This window comes from Chelonoidis abingdonii, chromosome 11, assembly GCF_003597395.2.
Source record: "Chelonoidis abingdonii isolate Lonesome George chromosome 11, CheloAbing_2.0, whole genome shotgun sequence".
Taxonomy (NCBI): Eukaryota; Metazoa; Chordata; order Testudines; family Testudinidae; genus Chelonoidis; species Chelonoidis abingdonii.
In genome coordinates this window covers 4,783,841-4,811,047 of record NC_133779.1, presented here as the reverse complement: position 1 = coordinate 4,811,047, position 27,207 = coordinate 4,783,841, and the positions used below count along the sequence as shown (strand labels likewise).

At 42.2% G+C, this 27,207-nt stretch overlaps 1 protein-coding gene across 2 annotated transcripts in view; it reads left to right on the top strand.

Annotated features, from left to right (window-relative positions):
- Nucleotides 1–22,859, top strand: part of ARHGAP35 (Rho GTPase activating protein 35) — a 72,400-nt gene extending 49,541 nt beyond the window's left edge. For both annotated transcript variants that reach the window (XM_075070652.1, XM_075070651.1), the window contains 4 exons: nt 11,163–11,240; nt 14,542–14,673; nt 18,945–19,050; nt 19,695–22,859. In XM_075070652.1, coding sequence (XP_074926753.1) covers nt 11,163–11,240; nt 14,542–14,673; nt 18,945–19,050; nt 19,695–20,055 — 677 coding nt within the window. In that variant the 3' untranslated portion in view covers nt 20,056–22,859. The remainder of the gene's footprint in view (nt 1–11,162; nt 11,241–14,541; nt 14,674–18,944; nt 19,051–19,694) is intronic.
- Nucleotides 22,860–27,207: the final 4,348 nt, after the last annotated feature.

The following is a 27,207-nucleotide window of genomic DNA, read 5'->3' as shown; positions in this document are numbered from 1 at the left end:
ACACCTTTCTCTAGCGCTAGGTCCACTCAGAATTTAAAGGAGAAATATGGATTGTGTGCAGAATTTCTGCCTATGTAAAGGATGAGGGGTGAAAATCCTTTAAATAAGAACACTGGCAAATGTATTTGATGCAGCCAGTTATGAAGCACCAACTAATGTAAGTAAGAATGAGAAAAGGTAATGGATGGTGAGGAGAATAAATCTGGTCTGCTCTGGGTGACTCTTTGGAGGATGATTTAATACCAGAGCAGAATATTTTTCTTGTCAGCTCCTAATATTCTATATTTAAAACCACTTTGTTAATAAAATTTAAGATTGAGATAGGTCATGTTAGTGTCTACTTGTAAATTAAGAATGTGTCCTACATTATATTTTTTGTTTTGTGTGTTGTGGCTTATATATCGAATGTGTATAAATATGGACAGATAGTCATAATGGTTTAAAAAAGAAACCGCAGATTTTCACGGAAAATACTGGAGTTAAAATTGAGAAAGTATGAGTACCTTACGGGAAAAATATAAGTATTCCCTTTGTTCTTCTCTTAGGATCCAGTTCAGACCAGGTGTAACTCCATTGGTTTTCGTGACCTCTTACCCAAGGACTGAATTTAGCCTGTGTTACAAAAGACCAGAGTTTTAGAAGAGAGTTTTGTCTGTACTGTGTCGAGTTTATTCCTTGTTCTGTTTGTCTTGTGGGTGAGACCCGTTTTTCTTTGAGTATTATATTTTGCATAGTTACTTCAGGAGACATAGTCAACGCACAATCTAGACAATTTCAGCAAATGAGTTTCACATGGTCCACCATGTTCTGAACCCTGTACCAATTTTATTTTATGGTTCTGTAATCACATTTCCTATTTTTTTTTTAAAAAATTCCCTGGTTGTTGTGTAATGGTCCCATACAAACATGGGAAACAGTGGAAGTGACTGTTCAAATTGCTGTCAAATACATTGTGTATTTAAAATCCTAGAGCAATATGTTCTTTTAGAAATGAGATGAATGCCTGTGAAATTTATATGAATGCTATTAGTTTGTGGGCTTAAAATCATGGAAGTTTATTTTTTTAAAGCAGATTATAAAAATATTTTTAAAACTAAAAGGAAATATTGCTTTCACACTTTATATCCTGGAGATTTTGAATGTGAGTTTATAATTTAAAGAAGAACTCCGTGTAAGCCTAAAACTTCTCTCTCAGCAACCTAAGTTGGTCCAATAAAAGATACTAGCTCACTGACCTTTTCTCTGTCATATCCTGGGACTAACATGGCTAGGACAACACAGTTTATGAAAAAAACCAACCCATTGCTAATGCACAGAACTAGATATCTGCAAATAGCTAGATCTTAATTCAGGTGACTTGCATTTTCAGTATAAGACTTTTAATATTTTATAAAACCAAAATTTCAGAAAATAAACTAATGTAGAATATGGTGGTGAAATAACAACATTACAGGTTTGGATCTAATCACAAAAACAAGGAAATCCCTTGAGGCACTAGCTTTAGTGTTTATGGTGATTACAACTTGCCTGGCAGGAAAGAATGAGGAGTGTGTGATTCCTCAAGTGATTGCCTATATGGATTCCACTCTTAGTGAGCATGAGCCTAAGATTGGATTATTTTGGCCAGCAGTGTCTGTGCCAGTGCCCTTGATGACCTCATGCTCCTCCACCCGAGGACATAAACTATGGAGAAAGTCCTTGTTTCCCTTTTATCACTCTTGAAATAGTCCCTGCGGTTGTCTGCCTGCTTCTCTGCACACTGTGCTAGTGTTAGTTATTGGTATTGTTAATTAGTCAGTCTTAGTCTCTCTGCCCTTTGGCACAAAAAATCTTCAGTCAGTTTATAGTCTAAGCTCCCTGCCCCTCCCACGACCCCCACTATAGGTACTGTAGCAATGCAAAAGTGAAATCCCTGGAGTTCACACCCTGTACCTCAAATGAAACTGCAATCATGCTTAATGTCAGGCACTCCAGGTGCTTCTTTTTGTTCAGAAATATGATCTCTCCTAAGTCATGTTCTGTATGTCACTCCTTTTCTAAGTGGACTCAAAGCTAGGGGTTCATCTAAAATTGTTCCTCATAGAGCGCTTTTTGCTCTATCACAGGAACAGGAGAAATTTAAAATGACTACCGAGGGGCAGATAATAGCCCACATTTCCCTACATACAGCACTGGATGCATCGGACACAGCAGTGTGTACTATGGCCACATCTGTGGAAGAACATCCTCCTAGCTTCAGTCTTCTGGGATTCCCAGGGAAGTCCAAATCACAACTGAGGCCCTTCCCACTAAGGCTAATGAACTTAATTCCAAAATGGATCAGATTCTCCATTTGCTGAAGGTACTTCAAGAAAACTTTGCATTCTTTGGGACTGTGTGATTCAGCCCCAAGAAGAAAGCCACTGAGAGAAGCAGAGTTTCTTCCAACAGTAACTCTTCTGCCTCTTCACAGTCTGCTTCTTCTGCCAGGCAGCAGGTTTGATGCCAGCGTCAGAGCCTGACAGAACCTCTTGATCTCTTTCTTTCCATCCCTCTTTGGCTTTTTATTTTTGAGAAGCCTGGACTCTGATCACTTCAGACCAGTGTGTCTTGGAAATTGTCAACAAGGAGTATTCTCTCCAATTCCAGTCCCTTCCTACCCTCCTTCCCTGTCCCCTTTCAGGGATCTCATGAGATACTGTTGAAAGAAATGGACTTCTGTCTACAGCTTGGATCTCTAGAGAAGGAGGTGCTGTTAGAGTTCAGGAGCAGCAGGGGGTTTTATACCCATTATTTTCTCATCCCAAATAAGAAAGGGAGTTGTTGGCATCCCATTCTGGACCTTCGACAGCTTGGCAAATTCATCCATCGATTCAAGTTCAGGATGGTGACTTTGGTCTCCATAATTCCTTTGGTAGATTCTCAAGACTGGTTCATGGCCTCTGACCTTAAGCATGCTGTTTTCATGTGTCCATTCATCCAACCCACAGGAAATACTTCAGATTCCTGATAGGAACATCTCACTGCTGGTACAGGATCCTGCCCACTTTGGTCTTTCCACAGCATTGAAGGTATTTCACCATGTGCTTGGCAGTTATGACAGCTTGTTCAAGGAAGCATGGGAACCAGGTCTGTCCATGTCTCAACTTCTGGCTGATCTGAGGAACGTCACGCCAGCAGGTGACCAACTTGATTCACATGACTGTAGGGCTTTTCAGTGCATTGGGTCTCAAAGTCAACAGTGAAAAATATATTTATTTCAACTCAGAACATAGAGTTTGACAGGAGCTGAGTTAGATTCCATGTCAGTGCACGTTTACCTTACATAAGAGAGAGGTTCCAAACGCTAGCGAATCTCATCAGCCAACTTCAGTCTCTCACAGACATCGTAAGAGCATGCCTTAGACTTCTGGACGAAAGGCCTCATGCACCTATGTGAAGCAGTTTGCTAGCCTTCACCTACATTCCTTGCAAAGGTGGTTGAAATCAGTGTATCTATCCAGCAGGCACCACATGGATATATGATGGTCGCAGTCCTGCAAGAAGTCATCTCCTTGCTAAACTGATGAAAATACTCTCTTCTGGTGTGCAAGGGAGTACCCTTCTCTGCAGTTCTTCCAACCAAGACACTGGTGACAGATGCCTCCACTGAGGAATAGGGGGATGTGATCGTTCAGGAAGCTAGTCTGCATGTAAATGTCCTGGATCTCAGAGCCACCCACTCGGTTCCACTTGGTATGCAAAATCATTTCAACCTTTACTCCAGGGATCCACAGTCCTGGTGCTCACAGGCAACACTACTGCTGTGCATTATGTCCAGAGGCGGGGAGTAGCCAGGTCACCAGCTCTCTGTCTGGAGACCATTCAGCTCTGAATTTGGTGTATTTATCATGCCGAAGGCACTGCATCTTCCAGTCTTTCAAGACTCATTAACAGATTATGTCAGCAGACAATTCCCAGACAACTCTTTGCTGCTTTTACAGACAACCATAAGCGGCTGAGTAAAAACCCAGTGTTGCAGACCATCTTGGTTGGTTGGCCTGCTCCATCCTTCGGGTGAGGGATGTGAGGATGTCTAGAGCACAGGGTGTGTCCCAACAGACTCTGTTGACTAAAACATCTGATCTTGTGGGAGTGGGGCACACACATGTCAGGAGTGGAGTCTATGTGGACAATGCATGTTGAGGAACCGTGGTTACTGTAAGGTAAGTAATAGTTCTTTTATCTTTATAGTGTTTTTACTGCTTTTTGGTGAATTTTAAACCCAGAAATTGTCAACCCTTGAAGCTGCTCTAGCAATCTGTTTCTAACTTCTCACAGGCCCTAGTTGGATTAGTTCAGTGTCATCTTAGGTCATTCTTTGTAGCTCTGAACATTACTCAACAGGTGCATTTTGTCTTTTCTCATTTATGTTTCGTGCTGCTATATTTTTTCAGAACTAATTTAACTTGATTTTTCTCTCCAAAACTGGATTAAGGGCTCTAGAGACCCTAAATGTCATGAACCTTGCCCTGATGCTATTCTATATATGCAGTATGTGTTTTCCCCCTCAAACTGTATTATGTATATAATTGTCCTCTGTGTTTTTTTGCTCCTTTTCATGACTCTACAAACACATCTGTACTAGTGCTTCTAGTGTGGTGCAACTCAGAAAATCGACCCTGCTATCATTTTTCTAGTCGCTAACTAATATGCCTAATGCCTTTTCTCCCCCCCCCCCCCCCCCTTCAAGTGATGATCCGGAGAAGAGGTTCTGTCACAGGGATGCATTTCAGATATATAGTAAGGCCTAAACATCTGGGAAGCCTTCCCTGATTGAGAAACCAGATTTATTTCCAGTTTTTTGTGGGTTATTAAAGGCTTCTTTCATATCTAAATGTCCTGCTAAAAAACCTAGATTGTCATGGACTGTTATCGCCATGGATGTCTCAACATTTATGAAGATCTCCAGTGAGTCATTTGATTCTTGGTAGCTAGTGTATTGTATGTGAATCTTACTTTCTGGTTTTAGAAATGTCAGCTGGAAGAATGAAGTGCTTTAGAGAGGGAAGGTATATTTGCATGTTTTATCCAAAATTCTTTTCTGAAACAGATTAAGGTTCTACCTTCATTAACTTTTCCCACCACTTGTTTCTAAGATTTGGCTCATGTAATAAAGGTCTTTTATTGAGAATAAACAAATCTCTTTGGAAAGTCCAACCAGCTTTTTTCTTTGGATTCTAATTCATTAGCTGGACCTCTGATTAAGGCCTAGGTTGAAAATAACTGCTGTCTTTCTCTTCTCGTTGTTGCTAATGGGAATGCCACTTAGGCAATGTTAAAGTCCTTTCTACTGGAGGGCTCTCAGCAGCCAGTTTTTGGTTGGTGTAACCACACAAGATATTCCAGGGTAGCCTCATTGGGCTTATTATATATCTTTGTCAGATGTTACTGCTGAGAATCTGACAGCAAGAGTGAGAAACTCAGCTGTTCCTACTTCTTAGTATCTTTCAGGATGTTGGTCATTTTGTATTCTCACCTTACTTCCCTTATCCGTGAACTTTCTTACAGCTATTGACAAAAACTAATGGGGAGCAAGCATGCAAGTGAGGTTATACATGAACTGTATTGTTGAAAACACTGCAGCACGTATCTTTTAATCTTCTCATTCACTGCCTCCACTAGATTTTAACCAGTGAAAGTCATGTGTTGAGACTTACATGAATTACCAGATGTAACCAGTTGGTGCTGCTGGAGCATAGCTTGGGCACTGTTAAGAGCAATAAGGTGGGTCACCCAGAGACTGATGGTTGAGAAGAAGACAAGAGCAGAAGGCAGGTAGCATTAGAAACCTCTGATGAACATAGACCCTGTAATGAGCATGACCCTTATATAAATTATCATGTTGGTTATGGTGCTGTTCTACCTTTTCTGGTGATCTCCCTTTAAAAAACTTTCTTTTTATCATAGAAACCTCATGGTGGATGTGTATCTCCATTATTCAGGTACCCGTTCATTCTGTTTCATTTCAAAATGAATGGATTGATCCTCTCCTCGTGCAGTGGATACATGCATATCTTGGGAAATCTATTGCCTTTGTAGGCGGACAGGTTATCTTGATTCTTCGCAAAATTCATGTCCATATGTCTGAGGATAAATCTGACTGCTTTTTTGCACATTTAGGTTCCAGTAACTCTGTCAAATGCAAGTCCTGTCTTACACTGCTGTAGTGCAGCTACTTGGGAGATTTGCATGGATATGGTGCAGTAATTCCCTTCTATGCTGGGGCTCCTAAAATTGCCAAAACCGATGGAGCTGGACCGTGTTAGCAGTGGTGTAGACAGGGCTTTGTGCTTTAAAGTCAAGTTACTCCTTGCAGCTTCTTCCCAGGTTTTGTTTCTGTTTATATGAAATTAGTGGTTGATATCAATAATTCAGTTCAGGTCAAATGATGTTTAGCCTGTCTTGATGCTACATATTTACAATGTCTGTGTGACTGGTGTAAAACAGGATTTTGTAAAATAAACATAGAAGTGGATTGCAGGAAATATTAAGTCAGTTAATAAATACTGATGAGACAGGGTGGGTGAGGTCATATCTTTTATTGGACCAACTTCTTTTGGTGAGAGAGAAGCTTTTGAGCTTACCCAGAACTTTTCTTTAGGTCTGGGAAATGTACTCATGCCATATCGAGGTACAGGTAGAACAGATTGGATTTGTGGCTTATGCTAAACAAAGTCTCTGTTGAGTCAATGTCTTTTAGTATCTAGCAAAGTTATTAATATAAGCTCCCAAGCTCATCTTTTGCAGATTTCTGTTGAGGCTGAGGACTGATGTCAGATATAGAGTGATCGCTTTGTCAGAAGTGTTCACCCACAAATAATAGGGTGTTTTTATCTTCTATTAATTTTTTTCATGAGAGTTAATCAAGAGCGTAGTAGTGGTGGAGGTATGGATACAGGTTTTACATGCGCTGTTTTGGCAAGATCTGGTGCTGCTTTGAGTTGGTGGGTCCTGATCTCTGGGGCGTTTGCTTCTGATAGCGAGCTTGGAGAGCATGGAGGGTTGTTTGAAAACCAGAAGAGTCCTTATCCTCAAAGGAAACCCACATAATGCCTTCAAAAGATGATCCTGTGAGCTTAAATTCTTGACTTGGCTAGATACTAAAAATCATGGACTGAATAGAGACACTGAATGTATTGCTTATTACAACAATCAATAACTACACACACGTGCACGCACACACACACACAGCTTTTTTCACTCCTTTGGCGGGGAGTTAATGTTAATGGGTCACTTCACCTTGAACGGTAACTTGAAATATGTTAACTGCTTATGCTGAACGATCTGTTCTGCTTTATATTTAGCTGTGACAATGAGACTGACTCTGTGCTAGAAGCATGACATCAGCAGAAAGGCTGGTGAAAACGCTCCACCTACGGGAGAGAGCTCTTGCATTGGCATAATAAATCCACCTCCGCAAGAGGCGGTAGTTATGTCAGCATGATAGAGCTGTCCGTACTGGTGCTTAAGTTGATGTGGCTTATTCACACCCCTGAATGACACATTATTCTTGCATGGTGTCAAGTATCAGGAGGTAGCAGTGTTAGTCTGTATCCACAAAAACAACAAGAAGTCCAGTGGCCACCGGGCTCCTTGTTGTTTTTATAAATTATTCTGAGGTAAGTGTGAGTGTAGTGTAGACCTGGCCTGAGTATATTTCCCAGGCCTGAGGAAAAGCTCCATGTAAGCTCCAAGCATCTCTCTCTCTAACAGAAGTTGGTCCAATAAAAGATATTGCCTCACCCACCTTGTCTCTCTAATATCCTGGGACCCACATGGCTATACCAGAGCATACATTAAATATGCACTGGTTTGTCAGTCATGAAAGGGGATGGTTTGAATTTACAGGTTATGTTTGGTTCAATTTTTCATTATGTATGTTGTCAGCATTATGCCTCTCGTTTAAGCTACTGATAATTAATTTGTCATTTACTCTTATTAGCGGCTATGGCGGATGGTCATTAAGAGAAGGAGTTACTCATCTTACTTTGTGCTGAGTGGTAATGTTCTGTAAGAAAAAATTGGGGAACAATTTTGGAGCCGTTTGCAGTCTTTGCAGTCCCATAGTGTCTATTCCTTTTCCATCTATATGTCTGAGCAAGGAGTCCGAAAAAAAGAGAGAGAGAAAGAAATTGCCAGAATGTCTGTGACTCTGATGTTCCTTTTGTTGCATGCATTCATTGCTTAGTATTGCTGTAAGGTTCAACAGTACCAGTGTTACTTAAGGGAAGAATGATGCTGGCTTTGTTGTGTGTGAGGTTGGGGTGACAGAAATGATTGAGGTCAGATTTGCTAACAGGAGTTAGGGAGCATGTAGTCTTTTAATGACCATACTAGGCTTTTAAACAGCTCTTTATATTTTCACTGCTTTCTGTTTGCACATACCTGCTTTGATTTCTCTGTGACTGTCCCATTTTATATGAAAATGGAACTAGCACTGGGGTCTCTGACTAGACTGCCTCTTTCTTGGGAACATGGTGCTGTAACAGTAATGGTTCACCAGGGGCTGGGGGTTGTAACAAAACACGAGAAGCAGAGCACAATAATCTTTGGGGAAAGTGCAACTCCTGGGAACACTTAATATGAACAATATTTTATAGTTCGGCAAAGGCCAGAAACAAGTCTTGAGAACTAGTTACTGTCAATTTTAAGTCACCTTTGGACAGTTTGGGTATGTCCATCAGGAGTGAGTCAAACTGAGGGTATGTCTACACTACCATGGGATCGATGCTCTAGTGATTGATGCACCAGGGGTCGATTTAGTAGGTCTAGTGAAGACCCACTAAATTGGCGGCAGAACGCTCTCCAGTTGACCGTGGTACTCCACCAGGAATGAGAGGAGTAAGGTAAGACTCTCCTGTCGGCCTAGCCTGCTGTAGATTCCATAATAAGTAGACCTAAGCTACATGAACTCCAACTACGTTATTCACATAGCTGGAGTTGCGTAACTTAAGTTGATGTACCATGGTAGTGTAGACATAGCCTGAGACAAGGGTGAGCAAGGACCAGAAAGACAGAGCTTCAGATTAAAGGCAAAGAGATGGGGCTCTCTTTTCTTGCTCTGTGTACATTAAACAGGTACTTGCCTTAATAAGCCCCATTGTCTAATGGCAAGCTTGTTTGGAATTTGGGCTGCAGGGAGACAAATGGTGGCAGCAGCTCCTGTTTTTCTTTCCAAGTGCACAGACACTGATTCTTTTGTGTCCAGCCCTGAATTTTATGATCCTCTGAGTTGGTCCATTAACCCAGTTTTTTCTTCTGATGAGATGAGTTTCTTTCTGTGAAATGAGACCCTAATACAGACCACTTCTTTAGCAATTAAAAGCTTTTAAACTGTACAGTTGATGACCTATATATTGAATAAATCCTTTGCACTTCAGACTCAAATACCATTAATGTACTGTGTCAGAGGGATTGCTGTGTTAGTCTGGATCTGTAAAAACAGCGAAGAGTCCTGTGGCACCTTATAGACTAACAGACATACTGGAGCATGAGCTTTCGTGGGTGAATACCCACTTTGTTGGATGCATGTAGTGGAAATTTCCAGAGGCAGGGGTGTGTGTGTGTGTGTATATGTGTGTGTGTGTGTGTGTGTGTGTGTGTATATATATGCAAGCAAGAATCAGGCTGGAGATAACAAGGTTAGTTCAATCAGGGAGGATGAGGCCTTCTTCTAGCAGTTGAGGTGTGAACACCAAGGGAGGAGAAACTGCTTTTATAGTTGGCTAGTCATTCACAGTCTTTTTGTTTAATCCTGAGCTGATGGTGTCAAATTTGCAGATGAACTGAAGTTCAGCAGTTTCTCTTTGAAGTCTGGTCCTGAAGTTTCTTTGCTTCAGGATGGCTACCTTTAAATCTGCTCTTGTGTGTCCAGGGAGATTGAAGTGTTCTCCTACAGGTTTTTGTATATTACCATTCCTAATATCTGATTTGTGTCCATTTATCCTTTTATGTACTGTGTATCATAAGACAGGTTCTCTGCTTTTATCTCACCGAACGTGGGCTTCTCAGAAAGTATCAATTAAAATGATGGCTAAATTGAGACATCTGTTCTCCCTGTTCACTGCAAGAGTTGCATATTCTTCTAGTTGCCTTGCAAGTGATCATGATCACCCTTACCCTCTTGTGTCCAGTCGCTTCTGTATATGCTATGGTTACTGCAACAGAGCTGCATGAGCTGTTGTATGTACAGGCATTTGTCCTTGGGATAGTAATAAGGAAAGGAGCAGTGAGGGGTAGCTTCTTCCTTTAGCCAGATTCCAAATACTCATGGACGTCAGGAGTCACTTGCCTTATTTCTTCCATCTGTTGCACAGATGTGTGGAAAACAGAAGCACCTTTTTTAATCTAATTTTATGCCCCAAGAAGTTATTTAGTAAAACAGTGTTATTTGTTCAGTATATTCATTTAACAGGTTAACTTCCTATAGAAGCTATTTTTGCAGTTGCCACAATGTTTATTTTAGGTAAGAACCAGTATTGTCCTCTGCTTAGAGCAGAGGGGGAGTCAGAGACCCCGGATTCTAAACCTGATTCTGCTACTGGCTTGCAGCGTGACCTCTGTGTTTCTTTCCCCATCTATAAAGTGGTGACTCAGGCCATGTCTATGCTAGTGGCACGGTGACACCACCATAACTATGTCACTACAGCACTGTACTGTAGACATTTCCTATAGCAACAGAAGGATTTTTTTTTTCTGTTGCTGTAGGTAATCTACCTCCTTGGCACCTACACTGCAGGTTAGGTTGGTTTAGCTGCATGCTCAGAGGTGTGAACTTCTCACATCCCTGAGTGCTGTAACTATGTTGACCCAACTTTTAAGTGTAGACTAGACCTAATTATATTTCCCTCTCAGTATACACTTAACTACTGTTTGTTTATAAGTACCCTGAAATCCTCTGAGGAAAACTGGTAGAGAAGCTCAGGTCTTTTTTTTTTTTTTTTTTTCCCCCCTCTGGGTATTTTTGCAAAGCATATTGCTTGTTCTAAGGAATAGAAGTTGTGCACCACTTTCCAGTTCTTGTGACATGGGAGACTTTGCACTGATTTTTTTTTTCTCCTTGTAGACAGAGAATTCTGTTCCATCCAGATAACACTTCCACAAAGTTGCACTGACTTCTTGTGTCCTCCTTGTTTCACTAGGGTTGAGTACTGAAGGCATCTATCGTGTGAGTGGAAACAAGTCTGAAATGGAGAGTCTGCAGAGACAGTTTGATCAAGGTAATGTCTGTTCCTGTTGGGCAAAGGGGTTAGGATGTGGCAGTAGCATAGGAAATAATTTTTTAAATTTACTTAGGATCATCTAGTCTTATCCAGATCAAAGTGATTTGTTTTTGTACAATCTGTTTTGATTCCAGGTCCCGGCCTCTGTAATCACCTTTTAAACTATTACTGGTATTCAGACTGAAAGCTGAGAAGTCTGAATGTGACCATGAGATTAGTTATAGTGGGCACAGCTTTCTTTAATATTTGTTCATTGACTGATGGAGAATTTGCTCTAATTTCTCAAACCTGACCGATCAGATTGTGATGATGAGCCAAATTATCAGCCAGTACTGCTATAACTGTTATGCTGTGTTGGTACTCTGTTCTTCACAAAATATTTAGGCTATGTCTGCTCTGTTAAAATAATCAGGATCCTATGTGTGCTGTGCTTCCTCAGCTGTAGAACTTGCAACACAATCCACCCCTTAAAGCAGACTTGTGCTCTAGAATAAAAGGGATGGTGGTACTCTAGAATACAAGGGCTCGAGATTGTGTCTCTAGCCCTTGTTTGCCAGAAGCTGGGAATGGGCGACGGGATGGATCATTTGATGATCACCTGTTCTGTTCATTCCCTCTGAAGCACCTGCAAGATTTTATTTTCTGGCTTTGCAAACTGCCCTCTGGCCTTGTCTAGTCTACAGGTAAAAGGTGTATTTTAAATTGTCGGCTAATGTGATTTGAAATACTATTTTGTACCCAGTCTAGAAATCGTTTTAATGCTGTTAACACCCTAGAGTTAATTAGGTACCAGCTGACATGGTTTTAAAGGTATTAAACTAGGCTATGTGGCAAGTGATCTCAAACTCTAATAATTAATTTAGTTTTAAAAACACTTTCATAGAGTACAATCTGGAACTGGAATAACCAGTCTGTTTTAATTCACACCCTGATTTATTTTGACTTGAGTCTGTGGATGCACACTTCTTTTGGATTTATCAAAATAGAACATTCTTACTCTGAAATAAGTGTGTCCACATGCAGATTTGCACCAAAATAGATGAAGGTGTGAGTTAAAACAGACTGATATTTTGATTCCAGGTTGTGTAAATAAACCTATAATATAGACAAGACATCAGAGGCGTGAGCTGCTCCATTATCTTAATAGGGGTTAACTCTGAAACACAAAACAAAATAATTTTAAACTACAATTTCACTGCTTGAGGCTGATAATTTTAGTAGAAACGTCCAGCTGTTGTGTTTAGTCCAGAATCCCAAACTGTATCCCATGTCTTCCCACATGCCAGAAGCCCCACCTGTTGTTTACCCAACTCCCGTCGGTCTCAGACACCTATTGCAATCCAGTTTTGTATTGTCAGTGCACAAATTTTCAGCACATTCAAAACTTAAACTGTTGATACAACATAAAATTTATAATCAAAACAAATACTATGGTGACTAGCATATTGATTGTTGTTTGTGTTCATATTTAATTAAATGTCCATGTTTAAATTTAGATGGGGGTGCCAGAGTACTGCACAGACATTAGGTCCTCGAATATAACCATATTTAATCATGGTGGTGTGTCCTTTGCACCGTGTAAAGTCGCCTGTTATAAGACTTCTAGATTCCTAGGCTAAAGCGTGATTCCTTAAAGGATTCGCACAACTTTAGAACTGGACAGGTTAGAAAATGAGTTAAATTAGTTTAAGGTACCCTGAGCCAAGCTTCTCTCCCCTCCTTTTTTTTTTTTTAAATTATTTTATTTTCTTTCTTCTGTTGCTATGTGGAAAATCTACAGATAGTGGGAAACTAACTGCAGGGGAAACAGTGAAACTGAATAGAAGCAATGTGCTGTCAAATGCGCAAAGTAAGCAAAGTGAAAACACAGTGAGAAATATCTTTTCTCTAATCTTTCAATTATAGTAATCATGGGTATTACTTGGAACAATTGTAGGGAAAGGTTGTCAGTAATGAGAGTTTTAAGTTAGCTATGGACCTTCAAACAGAGCAGGTCTTTTCTGATGACACAAGTGAGATGAAAACATATTCTAACATGTTCGGGTGACAACCAAATTTAACTGCAGTTATTTTTGTAGAACTGATATTCGTGACCTTGCAATTCCTGCCTTGATTTTTAAATTCCTGGCATCACAATATGAACCATAATGCTTGCAAATAGGATTTTCTGGCTCTGGGACATCAAAAGCTTGTGCATTTGGCAGTTTTTATGGTGTGACTTTGTTGCTACTGGCCTCTGTAGACCATCTTATCTGACACTTTCCCTTTACCCTTATCTAAGTCTCTCCCTTTCCTTCCACACTGTTCTGTGAGTGGTTCAGTTGTTCGTAATTAATGTATTCACCTGAGGTTTTGCCACTTTGTGTAGGAGTTTTTGTTTGATATGTTCCTTCAATAAAGTGTTTTAAGAGATTTATTTAGTGCAGATAAATGAAACTACTAATTCCTGTGTACCAGTGTTTAGGACTTACAGAAACACTGAAAGTTTAATGTTTTGTTCTTCCACGGCCCTTGCTGACCACTGGGATTTTGATTATTTCCTGGCTGGGAATGTTGTCTGAAAAAGCAAATTTAGGTTTTTAAACATGATAAAGTAACTTAAAACTGAATAAATGTAACTCAAGTCATATGAAAAGTTTAGGGATTCAAACTAGCTTTATGATGATGTCTGCTATAGGGTGATACGATAGAGCAAAACTCTCATAATATCATTTTATATGATTTTTAACATTTTAAAGGTGCCTGCAGACATTAACTGCAGTGATGCCACATTTGAGTTTCTTCATCAGTAGCTGCTTTGGGGGGGGATCTGTAAGAAGATTGTAAATACTTTTCTGCTAATTTATCTAACTGTGGGTGGCTTTGAAAAATAGGACAAGGCAGGAATATTAGTAATCTCATTAGCCAGATCCAAAAGGTTCATGGCAGGCAGTATTACCTACTGGGTAGGGAAAGAATGGAAGTCAGGACTCCTTTATCCCTTTTCTGGACCTGTCAAATTAATTGCCCCCTCAGAATTTGTTTAGCTATCAGTCAGATGGGGGTCATCTTACAGGACTGGAGTTTCGCATAAGACCGGGGGATGGTTACTCTGTGTTCTGTGCAAGACAAGTTTTTTGGCTGTTTGTCACATAGGCCCTCTACATTCAGCACTTTCTCTAAATCTCATTTATAGCCTGCCAAGTGATTTCTGTCTCTTCCCTGTCAGGATCTCATGCGTGTCATTTGCTTCACTGCAGCAGCTGCATGTCTTGTCTTGTGTTTGGGGAGATGTAACTGTTAAATGCTTTCATTGTAGATCACAATCTAGACCTGGCAGAGAAGGATTTTACAGTGAATACTGTGGCTGGTGCCATGAAAAGCTTCTTCTCAGAATTGCCCGATCCCCTGGTACCGTACAATATGCAGATTGAACTGGTGGAGGCCCACAGTGAGTATGCACAAGGCAGTGGGTGACACCATTGTTTCAGAGCATAAAGAATCCAAATTCTTCTGTCCATCTGGCATTATAGGAAACTGCTTTCTCCTGTCTGAAATACATCAACATAGTGGCGAGCACGTTGTGCTGGCGATGTGTTGGCTTTAATTGCAAATTTCCTAGCTTTAATTGACTTAGTCCGTATTGTGTGTTGTCATCATGACAACAGTAATAACTGTCTCCGCTTGTAGAGCTTAGAGCAAGAACTGAGCTGAGACATTTGTGGTGCTTTTCTAATCATACCGCTCTATCCTCTGCCTATAACATCACATTCTTTAGGACATGGATTGCGAGACACAAACGCAAGACTTAGGCACATCTGGAAATTTTCTTGTTCCAATATATTGCGCTGGGATGCAATGGGTCCTGAAGTCAGCATTGTTTGGGCAGGTATAAATCCAAAATTGCAGCCAGTTTCTTTGGACCTCAGTGGGGTGAATCCTTATTCTCTCGGTTTGCTAATGTGCCTGGAGCTTAGCCCCTGCACAGGTTTTTCCTTCCCTTTTTTATTTCTTTTTCTAGCTGCTCGGCAGGGGCATTGACCCCCTGCTTTCACATGCCAAAAAGGCAGCTGCTACCTTTTAGGGCTGAGCAAGGCTTTCAGTCTAGCTGCTCGGTCAGCACATGATCTCTATCAGCGAGCAAGCCCTGATCTATCCAAAGTAGTCTTCTCACAGCAGAACCTACGCTGCCACGATGAATAAGTTATAATAGTTGGTGTCTCCTTATGTGCCTGGCCTGCAATCCAATCCAGTGACTTTATCTGGTTCTAGTTGCCCTGTATGAGCTGGGTCGGATGAGACACTCCTAAAGAATGGTTCTTGACAGTCAGCTGGGTCTCTAGAGCATGTTACTGTTTGCCACAAATAAAGGGAGACGGTGTGATACGCAGCACTGCCTGTTAATGTCTCAATGTTTCATAGACAGCTTTTCTCCCTGGATGAGCTGAGTTTATAAATGCTTTCAGTGCTGAACTTGGGCTTCCAGAGACTAGCTGACAGTCCAGTGGGCTGAAAGTTTCTGAGAATGAGTTAATGTCAGGGAAGAGAACTCCATCACCAGTGATTTGAGGGCATCTAATGCTAGCAGTGAGCATCATGCTGAGGAAAGGATGAAGGACCCAGTGAGTCTGTCCTCCCACACAGGGAGTAGTTGCCTCCTTCAGTACACTTCTTTTCCTCCTCCCCTATCCTTAAGATAAAGCTGTGAGGGGCTCTTAACGTGAACAGTGCCCTTAGAGAAAGAGCCTTTGGAATAATGCATATTAATTAGGCTAGGAAGGCTATAGATTCAGCTGGAAAAATGGATCTCTCCTGGCACTTAGGTTTAGGGGCTCACAGCCTGCTGGAAGCAAACAGGTTTGTTAGCGATAGCCTTGCCATGGTGCCATCTAGAGGTATAAAAGATTAAGGCATGCTAAAAATTCCATTGTGTGAGAAAATTGCTGACACTGCATCTTTTTTGCTTTTTTTTTTGACTTAAGAAATCTTGGCAAGAAAAATCAAGTAATTCTAGTGCAGCAGCCTTTCTAAAACACGCATATCATCCCAGTTGATTCTGCTGGGCACATTAAAACAGCAAGAGCCTGTGGTGGATTTAATTTCCCTTTTCATTGTGTCCTCCTTATTGCTACCCCTTGTGCAGATATTCACAGCATCTTTAAGTGTGGTAGAGGCACAGCCCTGCACATTTTAACTTGTGGTACATCTACTCAAGGGCTAAGCAGAGCAATGAAATGAGGTATGCAAGGCAAACGTACACATACGAGCAGGAATTTAGATATACAATTCGTTGGAGGGGAAAATGCAAATAAAATATTAAGGCTGAGAATTTAAATGAATAACACAGATTCTTATTAATGCCGTTCCCTTCTACATATTTCATATTTATTTTAATTACAATCTCCATATCCAGGCACCTGACAGTACTAATGGATTATCCTGATAGTTCTCATGAAAGGTAGGGGACTTTTGTTACCTGGTACTGCTGAATCAGTTTTAACAGCAGTGGGATACTTTTGTTCCAAAATCTCAGTACACAGACAGCCACTGTTGGAATGGTAAATACATAACCAGAACAATGTTAAACATGCCTCATTGGCTTCAAGGAAGGCACCAGGTACATCCAAAAGTTATCTTGGGCTTGATGGGGGAGACCAGGGAACACCATTGTCAGTTGACGGTTCAGTGTAGTGGAAGATCATATATTCCTTCCATTTAATTCTTTTTGAAAGAGAGTTTTTCAGCAAAGGCTGATGGGTTGGAGAGACTTCTCCAGATCACCAAGAGCTTGTGCACTTGCAGAGTAGCACTGTTTTGGAGGTGTGATTCTAAAGTGATTCAGTTAGTTAAACTGGTGCGAAAAGTGTGGACTTGTATTTCAGTTTAAGCCTCTCTTCACCAACCTTTGCTCCCAAGGACCAGTTCTTTCCCTCTGCCAGCCTAATCCTCAGCTACTGCCCATTATGGTTTCATTGGTTTTCAACCAACCTACTTTCCAGTAGTGGTTCCCAGTCCCACATAGGTTGGCTGGGTTGAAATCATATGCTAGAGATCCTGGACAGTTACTGGCAGTGAGGAGCACAACTTGTTCCTGTCTAGAGTCCTGCCTGTCTCCTTGCTGCAGGGATTAGTGCTAGTGCCCCTGATCCTCCCTTAAAGCCAGCCAGTTCCTAGGTAAGCCATCCGTCTGGGAACTAACCAGGTTCAAAGAGTTAGGCTACATCATCTGGCTCCTTGTTAGGTGCGTCTGCTCTTCAGCACCAGAGCAGGATCTTCTGAAACAGGTGGAAAAGATGATTTGTAGCAGCAATGCGTTATTGCTCGTTTCTGAAACTTCAGGATTGTAGAGGATGAGGTTATACCTAGAGTGGGATAAATGTGGGTCATCTTCCTGTAAATCTTCTTTTCCCCTTGATTGTGTTGTATAATGGTGAGGGGTGTATAAGGGGAGGAAGACTCATAGATTATAGGACTGGAAGGGACCTTGAGAGGTCATCGGGTCCAGTCCCCTGCCCTCATGGCAGGACCAAATAATGTCTAGACCATCCCTGATAGACATTTATTTAACCTGCTCTTAAATATCTCCAGAGATGGAGATTCCACAACCTCCCTAGGCAATTTATTCCAGTGAATTTATTCTCTTTTGTTCTGGAGAACTGCATGTACATTATGGATGATAGAATATGGTGGAGGTACCAATCTCTATCCTGTCCTTGAAGGAGAGAGAGAGTGCACTGGAGACCTGTTGTTCAGGATGCTCAAGAGCTGGATAGGGAAGTATATAGTACCAGTGCTGCTTCATAACTTTCCCTCCCCACCTCAGAATGAGGTCCTAGAGCCAGTAGGGTACAAGGCCAGATCTTGATGCCTTCAAAAGTTGGAGATCATTGCCTGTGTTGTCAGCCTCCAGGCTCATTCCAGCTTGCAGCACCCTCCCCTCCCTACTGGCCTCTCTGGGCATGTCTAAGTTAGACACCCAGAGCTGTAGCAGCCTTCTCTATCAATCTGTGGTCTGAAGTGCAGGAGGAGACTTACACAGGTGTAACAAGGAATTCTCTTCTTACGTGTGCTGGAGATCAAAAATACCAGCGTGGAGCTCAAGCTTTCATCCCTCTTCATCCAGTTTTGAGATGCGTCTTATCTGAGTGTGCCCGCTGTTTGTCTTTGATAATGCTTTACTCGAAGGTACGTACACAGCTCTATTCGACTGCTTTTCTAGGCCATGTGCTGGATGGAAAAGGAAGATACAAATGTGGTAATTATGTTCCCTAAAGGCAATACAGCAGTACACCAAGGATGATGTGTTCTTTGTAGGGGAGACTTATTAATTGAGCTATGAATCTGCTTCCTCACTGTTGCACCCTGGAGGTCATGCAACCAAGTAGGATGTAGCACTTCTCCGTATGCAGCGATATGTGCGTTTAAAGGATGAATCTATCCTAAACCACCTGTGGCACAACAATTAAGTGCATGTGGCTTTAGGGTTAGCTGCTGATGGTAAACTTTTGGATTGAACAGTAGGATGACACTTGTCTGAACAAATTCACTGAGTTGCTCGGCTCCTCTTTGGAGAAGACCCAGTGAGATTCACATCCATATGTTTGAGCAGGTTCTCTTTGCTGCTGGCGGCCTTTGAGTTGTATTTAATCAGCTCATCAAAGGCTCATGAGCATTTCACTTCCTCAGAAATTTCTGATTCTCTTTGCTTTTTTCTTTTGACAGAAATTAATGACCGAGAGCAGAAGCTACATGCGCTCAAAGAAGTGCTGAAGAAATTTCCCAAGGAGAACTATGAGGTCTTCAAATATGTCATCTCTCATTTGAACAAGTATGTACAAGATCTCTTACTCTGTATGACCATGGATGGCAGTTGGATACATAGACTGTCCCCTTTATTCCATGAGCAGCTTCTTGACATAAGCTGTGTACAAAGCATTGGGACAATATTAAGCTAATGTTGACTTACTTAGCAGCTGTAATAGAGTAGGGAAGCAGCCTGGAGTGAATTTGTTCCTTTGCAGTTGTCCCAATTAAGCGGACATGTCATTTATCAGGGGGGCTAATTAAGTTCCATAAACATTGCTACATCAGAACTAGCGGAATTCTGTGGGGAAAATCTCCATTAGACCCACATCTCTCCAACTCCATTAGTTTCTGCTTAAGATGGCGCTTGCTTCTGGTGGTGCAAGGTCACTTCTGTTGCTGCAGAGATTAGAAGTCAGCAGGGAGCATGCATTCATCGTTCTGCACTGTCAATGGGAGGGAAGCGGGAGAGCTCTCCCAGAAGGCACATGATGATAGCTTGGGTGTGGTTTTGAGCGTGGTTTCCTAGTGCACCGGAATTTGGATAATGCTGTAAAGGGAGTGAGTTGGATGCCAACTGATTACTCCCTGTACCCTTCACGTCCTAGATATGTGAGTGTTCTTCCTGTTGTGAACAGACTGTGCTCACGGCCTCTCTGTCTGTTGCAGGGTCAGTCAAAACAACAGAGTGAATCTGATGACGAGTGAGAACCTCTCCATCTGCTTCTGGCCCACCTTGATGAGACCTGACTTCAGCACTATGGACGCTCTCACTGCAACGCGCACCTATCAGACAATCATTGAACTCTTCATCCAGCAGTGCCCCTTCTTTTTCTACAATCGACCAATTATCGAGCCCCCCAGTGCTACACCCAGTTCTCCGTCAGCGGTTCCTGCCAGCACACCTTTCTTATCCAGCACACCTGTGATGACTCAGCCGTCCCCACCACAGACACCTCCTCCATCACCACAGTCTCCTCTCCAGCCTCTTCTCCCATCCCAGCTTCAAGCGGAGCAGCACACACTGTGAACTGGCGTGGGAGAAAGGAGGTTTGGTCTTTTCTCACATAGCGTGGAGATTGGAAAGAAAACCCAGGGTTCTGCTGTCCCCCTCTCTCTACCATCCTGTTGCAAGCTTCAGCTGTGTTGGCAGTCTGAGAAAGCAGGAACAAGTTGGGGCATCAGGTGCAAATTTTGAGCGTTCCAGACAGGTGCCTGGGGCTGGATTGAAGAGGACATTGGACCTTTCTCTTGTTTGTAGGGGTGGGGGTGGGGGCACTTTTGAGTACTGAATCTGTTCAAGTGTGATTGGTTCTGATCCAAGCCAACCTACGTTCATGACAACACTACCGAGTTCAGTCTAGGGCTCTGAGATCTCTTACTTCTGTCCACTTGGCTGCTTGTACAGAACATGTCCTTTTACTGACTCTTCGCCACACCTTCAGCTGTGCGTGAGAAAGATTCTGCCAGAGCGCAGAGCCACAGAAACACCCAAACACGTTCCGCAGGATATGGTTGAGGCTCATGCAACAGTTTTAAAAAAAAAGACACTAATTTTGGGGACCGTAACTCAGAGCAATCTCACTGCTAGCAGATCAGCGTAGCTACTCTGAAAGCTGCATCGCCACAGGTCTGGACCCAGGATCTCTCTAACAAGTACAGCTTTGTGTGTGGACAAAGCTAGAATGTAACTTTCTCTGACTTAACTGATGACCAGGGTGGGAAGTGAGAGGAATCTCCCTTCAGAACAAAAGGACACTGGAAAATTAACATGTTCCCACCATCCACTGGTTTTAATCAAGCGATGAGAGACGTGGCACAGACGATGGCCCCTTTTCCTTGGAAGCAGAACTACTGTGCAACAGGGTCCTTAGGAGAGTTCAGGCTTGTTTGGCTTAGCCATGCCTTTTCCTTGACAAATCACGACATATCTCTCACCCTGGTAGAATTTGGCATTAGCACTTACAGGATGAGAGGTTTGGAAACACAGTAGATGTTTACTATCAGACAAGCTGGATTTTGATTCCTTTAAAACACTATTGTTACTGAAACACTTTTGTTAAACTGAGTATGGGGAGGGTGGGGAGCAGGTGGTGGGACTAGAACACTTTTTTCTTTTGTTGGTGGAAAGGTTTTTCAGTCCAGCACTTATTGTGCAATGAGGTTGTGAGGGAAGCGTGTGTCTGCAGTGTGTCACAGGGCTCTGAAGGCGCGGACAGTATTGCAGCTAACTTGTCCATGGCAGGGACTGCAGTAGTAAGACACTTCTAGCAGCCCTCAGTTGGGTGGCTGCTGAAGCCTCTGTAAATCTTGAGGACATTCTGGCTTTGTGAGTAAGACTTGGTGCAAGTATCCCTGCTAAACGGGAGGGTGGAGTACGTTACTGGTGTCCCCTCAAGGCTCTGATTTTGTTTGCTTAAAAAAAATTGGAGCCAGCCTGATGGCATTGTGAGAGAGGGACCCACCTTCCAGGCCCTCCTTGTATCTCCAGCTAGTAGCAGTTAGGTGACACACTTTGGTTTTTTGACAAAGGGTGGCGCCCGTTCACTGCATTCTCACCTGCTGCTGGTTGACGCCACAAAATTAGCAAGAAAGGTAGGGAGTGAATGTTGAAGGGGAGTGGGTGGAAAAAAAAAAGCTGTGCATGAGTAAAAAGGATGGTAGGTTCTCAAGGCTCCATCTTGGACCAGCCTTCAGGATCCATACTTGGATCCCTGGTATGGTGCCACCACAGAAAAGCGTGTGCAAGTTTAACTAGTGCTACATGACATGCAAAGTGCTAATTTGGCACCTAAACTGCTGTACCTGCTGTCCTCTCCCTCACCTCCATTTGCATGTGCTTTGTGTGTATGTCGTCCAGTCCCATCCACAGCCCTGCTGTCCTGTCCCCGGCCCCTCTAGATTGTCATGTGCGCATGTCACCTTCGTCCTCCTCCCTCTCTCCTCAAAAGTAAGCTGCTGTGTGTGCGAATCACCTCTTAAACCTGTGTTTTCTCCCCATCTCCTCTCTGTGTGGCCTCCCTATCCTCAGTAACATAGGGCAGTTTTTAACTGGAGTTTCTATGGTACCAATGGGAGAAATCCCTACAAAGACCCTCCTGTGTCTCCTCGCACTTTAATATGGGATCTGTGGTTTATCACTATTTTTTATCTTTCAAGGATGTTTGAGTCCCTATATCTAGGCAGTTAAAAAAAATAATTAAAAACAAAAATAGCCTCAAAGCACGCCCTGCCCTCCTTACGCCCTTTGGCATGCAGAGCCAGCTCTCGTGAACTGAATCCCTCCCATAAATAAGCTGGGTTATTTATGTACTGACAAAACTGCATTTAAAGTTATACCTATGACAGAGTAATGTGCTTGAAAGTACTTCTTATAGCATTCCTCCAAGTTTTATAGTCTCATGCTTTAAAACAAAAGCTTTTATGTAAATATTGGATGACGGTTTTTTAGAACTTAAACCCCTTCCTTCCCCATGAGAGCCCTTAGGTTGTGTATGTGTGATGCTAATGTTCTGAGTGGAGAAGGAGAGTTGAAGCCCAAGGTTGATTCCTTTCAAACCTTTCACCATAAAATAAGGACCCATCTGTGTTCCATTGGACTCTCTCGCTTCTCTGTAGGCAGTGAATATGGGAAAGGTTTTTTTGGTGTTCTTCCTTTGGATTCTTTGGGGTCATTTTGCTTTGTGTAAAAAAGTTTGTTTCTGTGCCTTTCTATAGGTCTGATGCTAAACTTCTCTCTAGACAGCTCTTGGGTACCTCTTTCCAAAGTCTGCTCAGAACAGAGCTGTCCTGTCTGAGGATGGTGAGAGGGCGGGACCCCTTCCTTCACACACACACGCACACACACAAAAAACCCCATTCCCTACAAAGCAGTAATGCATTCTTCCCCTGAGGCACTGATCAGTTCCTGTTGTTCTGCCTGAGAACTAAAGCAATCAGTCTCAGGAACTCCCATCCTGGATTGCTCTACTGTACAGAGGCTGGTTCTGCCCGGTTACTCATCTGTGGCCTTAAGATTTTGTCCTCAATTTGTTTATATTGCTGACTGAAGCAGCAAGGCATGGCGCATAGGGAGTGGGGTGTGTAGGAAGGCCGCAGCCATTGTAATTGTTCTGATCTAGTCTGAGGTTCTAGATGCAGTAGGGGAGCCCGCTTTTACCCATAGGATGGAAATAATGTACCTCATTTTAAAAAATGAAAACATTGCTGACTGAGTTCCTACGGGGTTTGCTCACTACGTCTGTTCTACTCTGAAAGACCCTGGAGATGCCTGCTGTGAAGGCAGACTATCAGGCCTGTCCTAAGGGAAACAGAAAATACTGTCTCCAATCAGCTGGCACATACCTGGTTGCAAAGCACCTGATTGGTTGCTCCTCACTGATAGGTTTTAACCATCTGTCCTTCCCTGAGCAGTAACGTTCTGCCTGTACCTCACACACTAAGTTTTTCACATATCTTTCATGCTACCTGTGCTTTACAAATGATCAAGACTTTTCTGTGTTCTGGGGAATGTGATTTTTCCGTACAGTGAAGGTAACGGCTCTAGAGCAGACAAGAAGTGCATGTCTGGTTTCACCATGCATTTGGTACTCCTTGGGGAGTTCTGCGCCAAAAAATAAAAAATTCTCACATTATTTTAAAATTCTGCATATTTTATTTGTCAAAATAACATAATATAATCACATCCATTTCAATAATTTTGGTAATTTATTTCAAAATACCTATCAGCAGGTATGTCTCTAACAATACAGACGGTAGAAAGATTGAGGAAATGTGTTTTGACAAATCGATTCCTTACTAGGCATATAAATACAGAATGTTGAGTAATCATTCATTTACACTACAATATAGAAACGTATTTCCTGAACCCCTCAGAAGCAGTGCAAAGGCTTGTGGGAGTCCAGGGAAACAGAGAAGCTGAGGGAGAGGGAAGTAATTGCTAGGAAGGAGCCTGGATATGAACTTGGGGAATTGTTGGGTGTAGGTGAGAAAAGTATGTAACGGGGTTTGGGTTTTTTTATGCGAGGAGGGGGATTGTTGGGGAGCCTCCCACATGCAGATGCTGGCTGACCACTAGCCTCTCTCATTCAGTCAGGCACATCTGGCCCTGGCCCCCTATGTCCCTGCACCCCCACTCAGCCACCTCTTCTCCCCCATGTGTCCCCGTCCCTGCACCCCCTCCCCGTGTCCATGTGTCACTGCATTCCTCCTCCTATTCATCCTCTGCCTCAGTCTGTCCCCCCCACCAGCCCTTTTGAACCCCAGTCTGACCCACCAGCAGCCCCATGTGCCGCACACTGTCCATCCCTCTATATCTCGTATCTCTTGACCTGGCCCCATGGGCAGGGCACTTTGAAGAATGCAGCCTCTAGTCTTCCTTAGCAGGAGCTGAGGCTACTTCTGCACAGGAATGGCACAGCCACAGTGACCTCTGCTGCATGAAAGGCATAACTGCAGAACTTGTATTTTCTGCTGAGAAAAAACATTCTGCGTAGCACATGAATTCTGCATGTGCACGGTGACGCAGCATTCCCCCCCGGAATAATGTGGTTGTGTTCCATTAACAGCACTGATCCTACTGCAGGCTGGAAGGGTGGAGAGGAAAAGTAGGCACCGAAGGGTGGAAATTTGAGTAGTCTTTAGCTTCTAGTTGCGTTTTGAAAACTCTCTTGGCTGTGTGCTCACCATGTGACTAAATCAGCTATCCAGTGTGCAGCTTATCTGCCTAGGAGAGTGTTCTGCTAGAGGCTGGAAATGTGTATGCTTCCTTGCCCATGTAGTCTATGGTACCTATCATAGAGATAGCGGTAAAATTCTTCCAAAGTATTCATTTGTTTTGTCAGGCAAATGGATGTTTTCTTCATGTGTTTTTTGGAAGCGCTTAGGACCTGCTTCATTAATCCAGCGCGCTCCAGCATTTCTGTGATTTGTTTTTCCTTTCTTGTGTAACTCAGCATCCATGATCCTTGCTATTCTGTGTTATTTTAAAGTAAAATTTAATCCTTTTAAATAGATTACAGGCAGCTGAGGTTTGTCACTTGTTTAAAATAACCTGATTGGAGAAGGATGCTTATTGGACACCAGGGAGCATTTCTGGACATGTAGCCAGCTCTTCCTTTCAGCTGTGCTCGGCTCTTATACTTGGCAATTACATTTCATCAGTGATTATACCTGTGACATTTCATAGTTCTTAAACAGTCATCGGAGTGGGGAAATGAATTTTTTAACCACTTCCACTTTAATTGTTGTGTTGATTATTCGTCTTTAATTTCAGTGACTCAGCAACTGTGGTCCAGAGTCTGATTTTTTTTTTTTGTACAGCCACGTACAGGTTTAGTTTCCCTAAATCATTTCCTCGTTCAAGTATGTGTCATTCAGTCTGTCTGTCACTCTAACCGAGAGCGCTGCAGAGATTTGCAGAGCTTCTACTGTTTTTTTTTCTCCCTACTTCCTGTGTAATAGGTCCTAGTTTTTCTAGGTTTAAAAACCCTTTTTGTAAAATTGAAATACAATAGGAATATTGTATTTTAAATTTAGTTTAAGGCAGGACATAAGTTATTGTTTAAATAAAAAACTAAATTTTTTCCCTGTGTACATTTTAAAAACAAAAATCTGTCTCTTAAATTGTATGGGAATAAAACTTGTCCTGAAAAGTTGGATTAGTACTGCACCCAGCTTATTTTTCTGGTACTTGTATTTTCACATGTAAAATGATCTCTATATATGTTGAATTAACAAATATTTTGAGTTCAAGACGAAGAAAAAATACATATTAATGGTATTAAAATGTGTTAGTAGTTCCAGCTAAGTACGTGCCCGAAACAAGTTTTTTGCAGGAAAAAAAAAAGTGAAGATCTGTATGTAAAGAAAAGTATAATGGTTATTTCTTTGTATTTTTAGGGGCCTAACAGCTACATCCTTTAGTTATTGGTGATAGAATATATTTCCTTTTACGCTTCTTTTAAGGACATTTTTAACAATTTGTGGTATTTTCCAGGGCCAATCCAATTAGTGCATGATAATGTTTAAAGCTCTGGGCCAAAGAGCCCCTTTTCTGCTGAGTTAAAAAAAAAAAATCATGTATTTGCTACAGAGTATTGTAATTGTCTCAATGGGAATGGTGTAAAAACTTAAAGGCCTTACGTGATATGTATCATAGTTAATAAATCAATCTTGTAAAAAAACAAAAACAAAAAGAGAGATCCCTCCAAAACCAACCCATGCGGCTGTTTCTTCTGGTGGCTTCCCCTCTTTGTCTTGTTTCTCTTTGTCTGCTCTGGAGGTAGGCAGTGTCCTTGCAGGCTGTCCAACAGCCCACCAGGGTGCAGGCATAGGGCACAGTTAGATGCCTATCAGAAACAAATCTCCACCAAAGGTGGGGGGGAAGGAGAGAAGAGAGTGGTTATTGGGTCAGTACTGAAGAAGCCTGCCGTTTGTTTGTATTTGAGTATCACAGTACTGGTGTGCTACGGTGGGGGAAAAGGCCACACTGTTGGGGCTGGGGTGTCAAATTCCTGAGCTGCTTGCTGTATGTATCAGCCCCTCCGAGGAACAGAATCTCACACTGGACCGTAAGCTTTTTCTTCAGAAACGGATGTAGCCCTTGTGTACACTGTGAAGATAACCGGCCAACTCTGAAGTTGAAGGAGTTCTGGTAAAACCAGTCTGAGCACAGCTCTGAGATGTGAGAACAGTAACTTTACTAACTACAACTTAGTGTAATTTTCAAAAGCTCCTAAGTCCTATTTTCAAGCAATTTAAGGCTTAGACTGCTAAATCATGTAAGCAATTTAGAAAATTTTACCTGTAGTTACTACATATAAAGGCAGCTGTATTCTTCCCTTGATCCTAGTGCAAACCTTCCAGTGTCAGTAAAAGGAAGCTCTACTGGGGATCTGGGTTGGTAAATGATTCCAATTAAAATATTAAACACCTTCACCTTTTTATTCCCCACCCTTCCACCAGTGGTTTAACCCTTACATTGCTGCAGGTGCATGGCTATCAATCTGCAGCAGTTAATTATATTCATGTTCTGCCTTATGCCTGCCTCTGCTCTCTGCCACTGGCTCCTTCGTTGTGAGGGAGAAAAGCACTTCAGTTCCTAATCTTATGCTGCACCCAGCGTTGGGAGCTGGTTGAGCTGGAGGCGCATGCTAAGGAACATCTTCCACCCATGGAACCG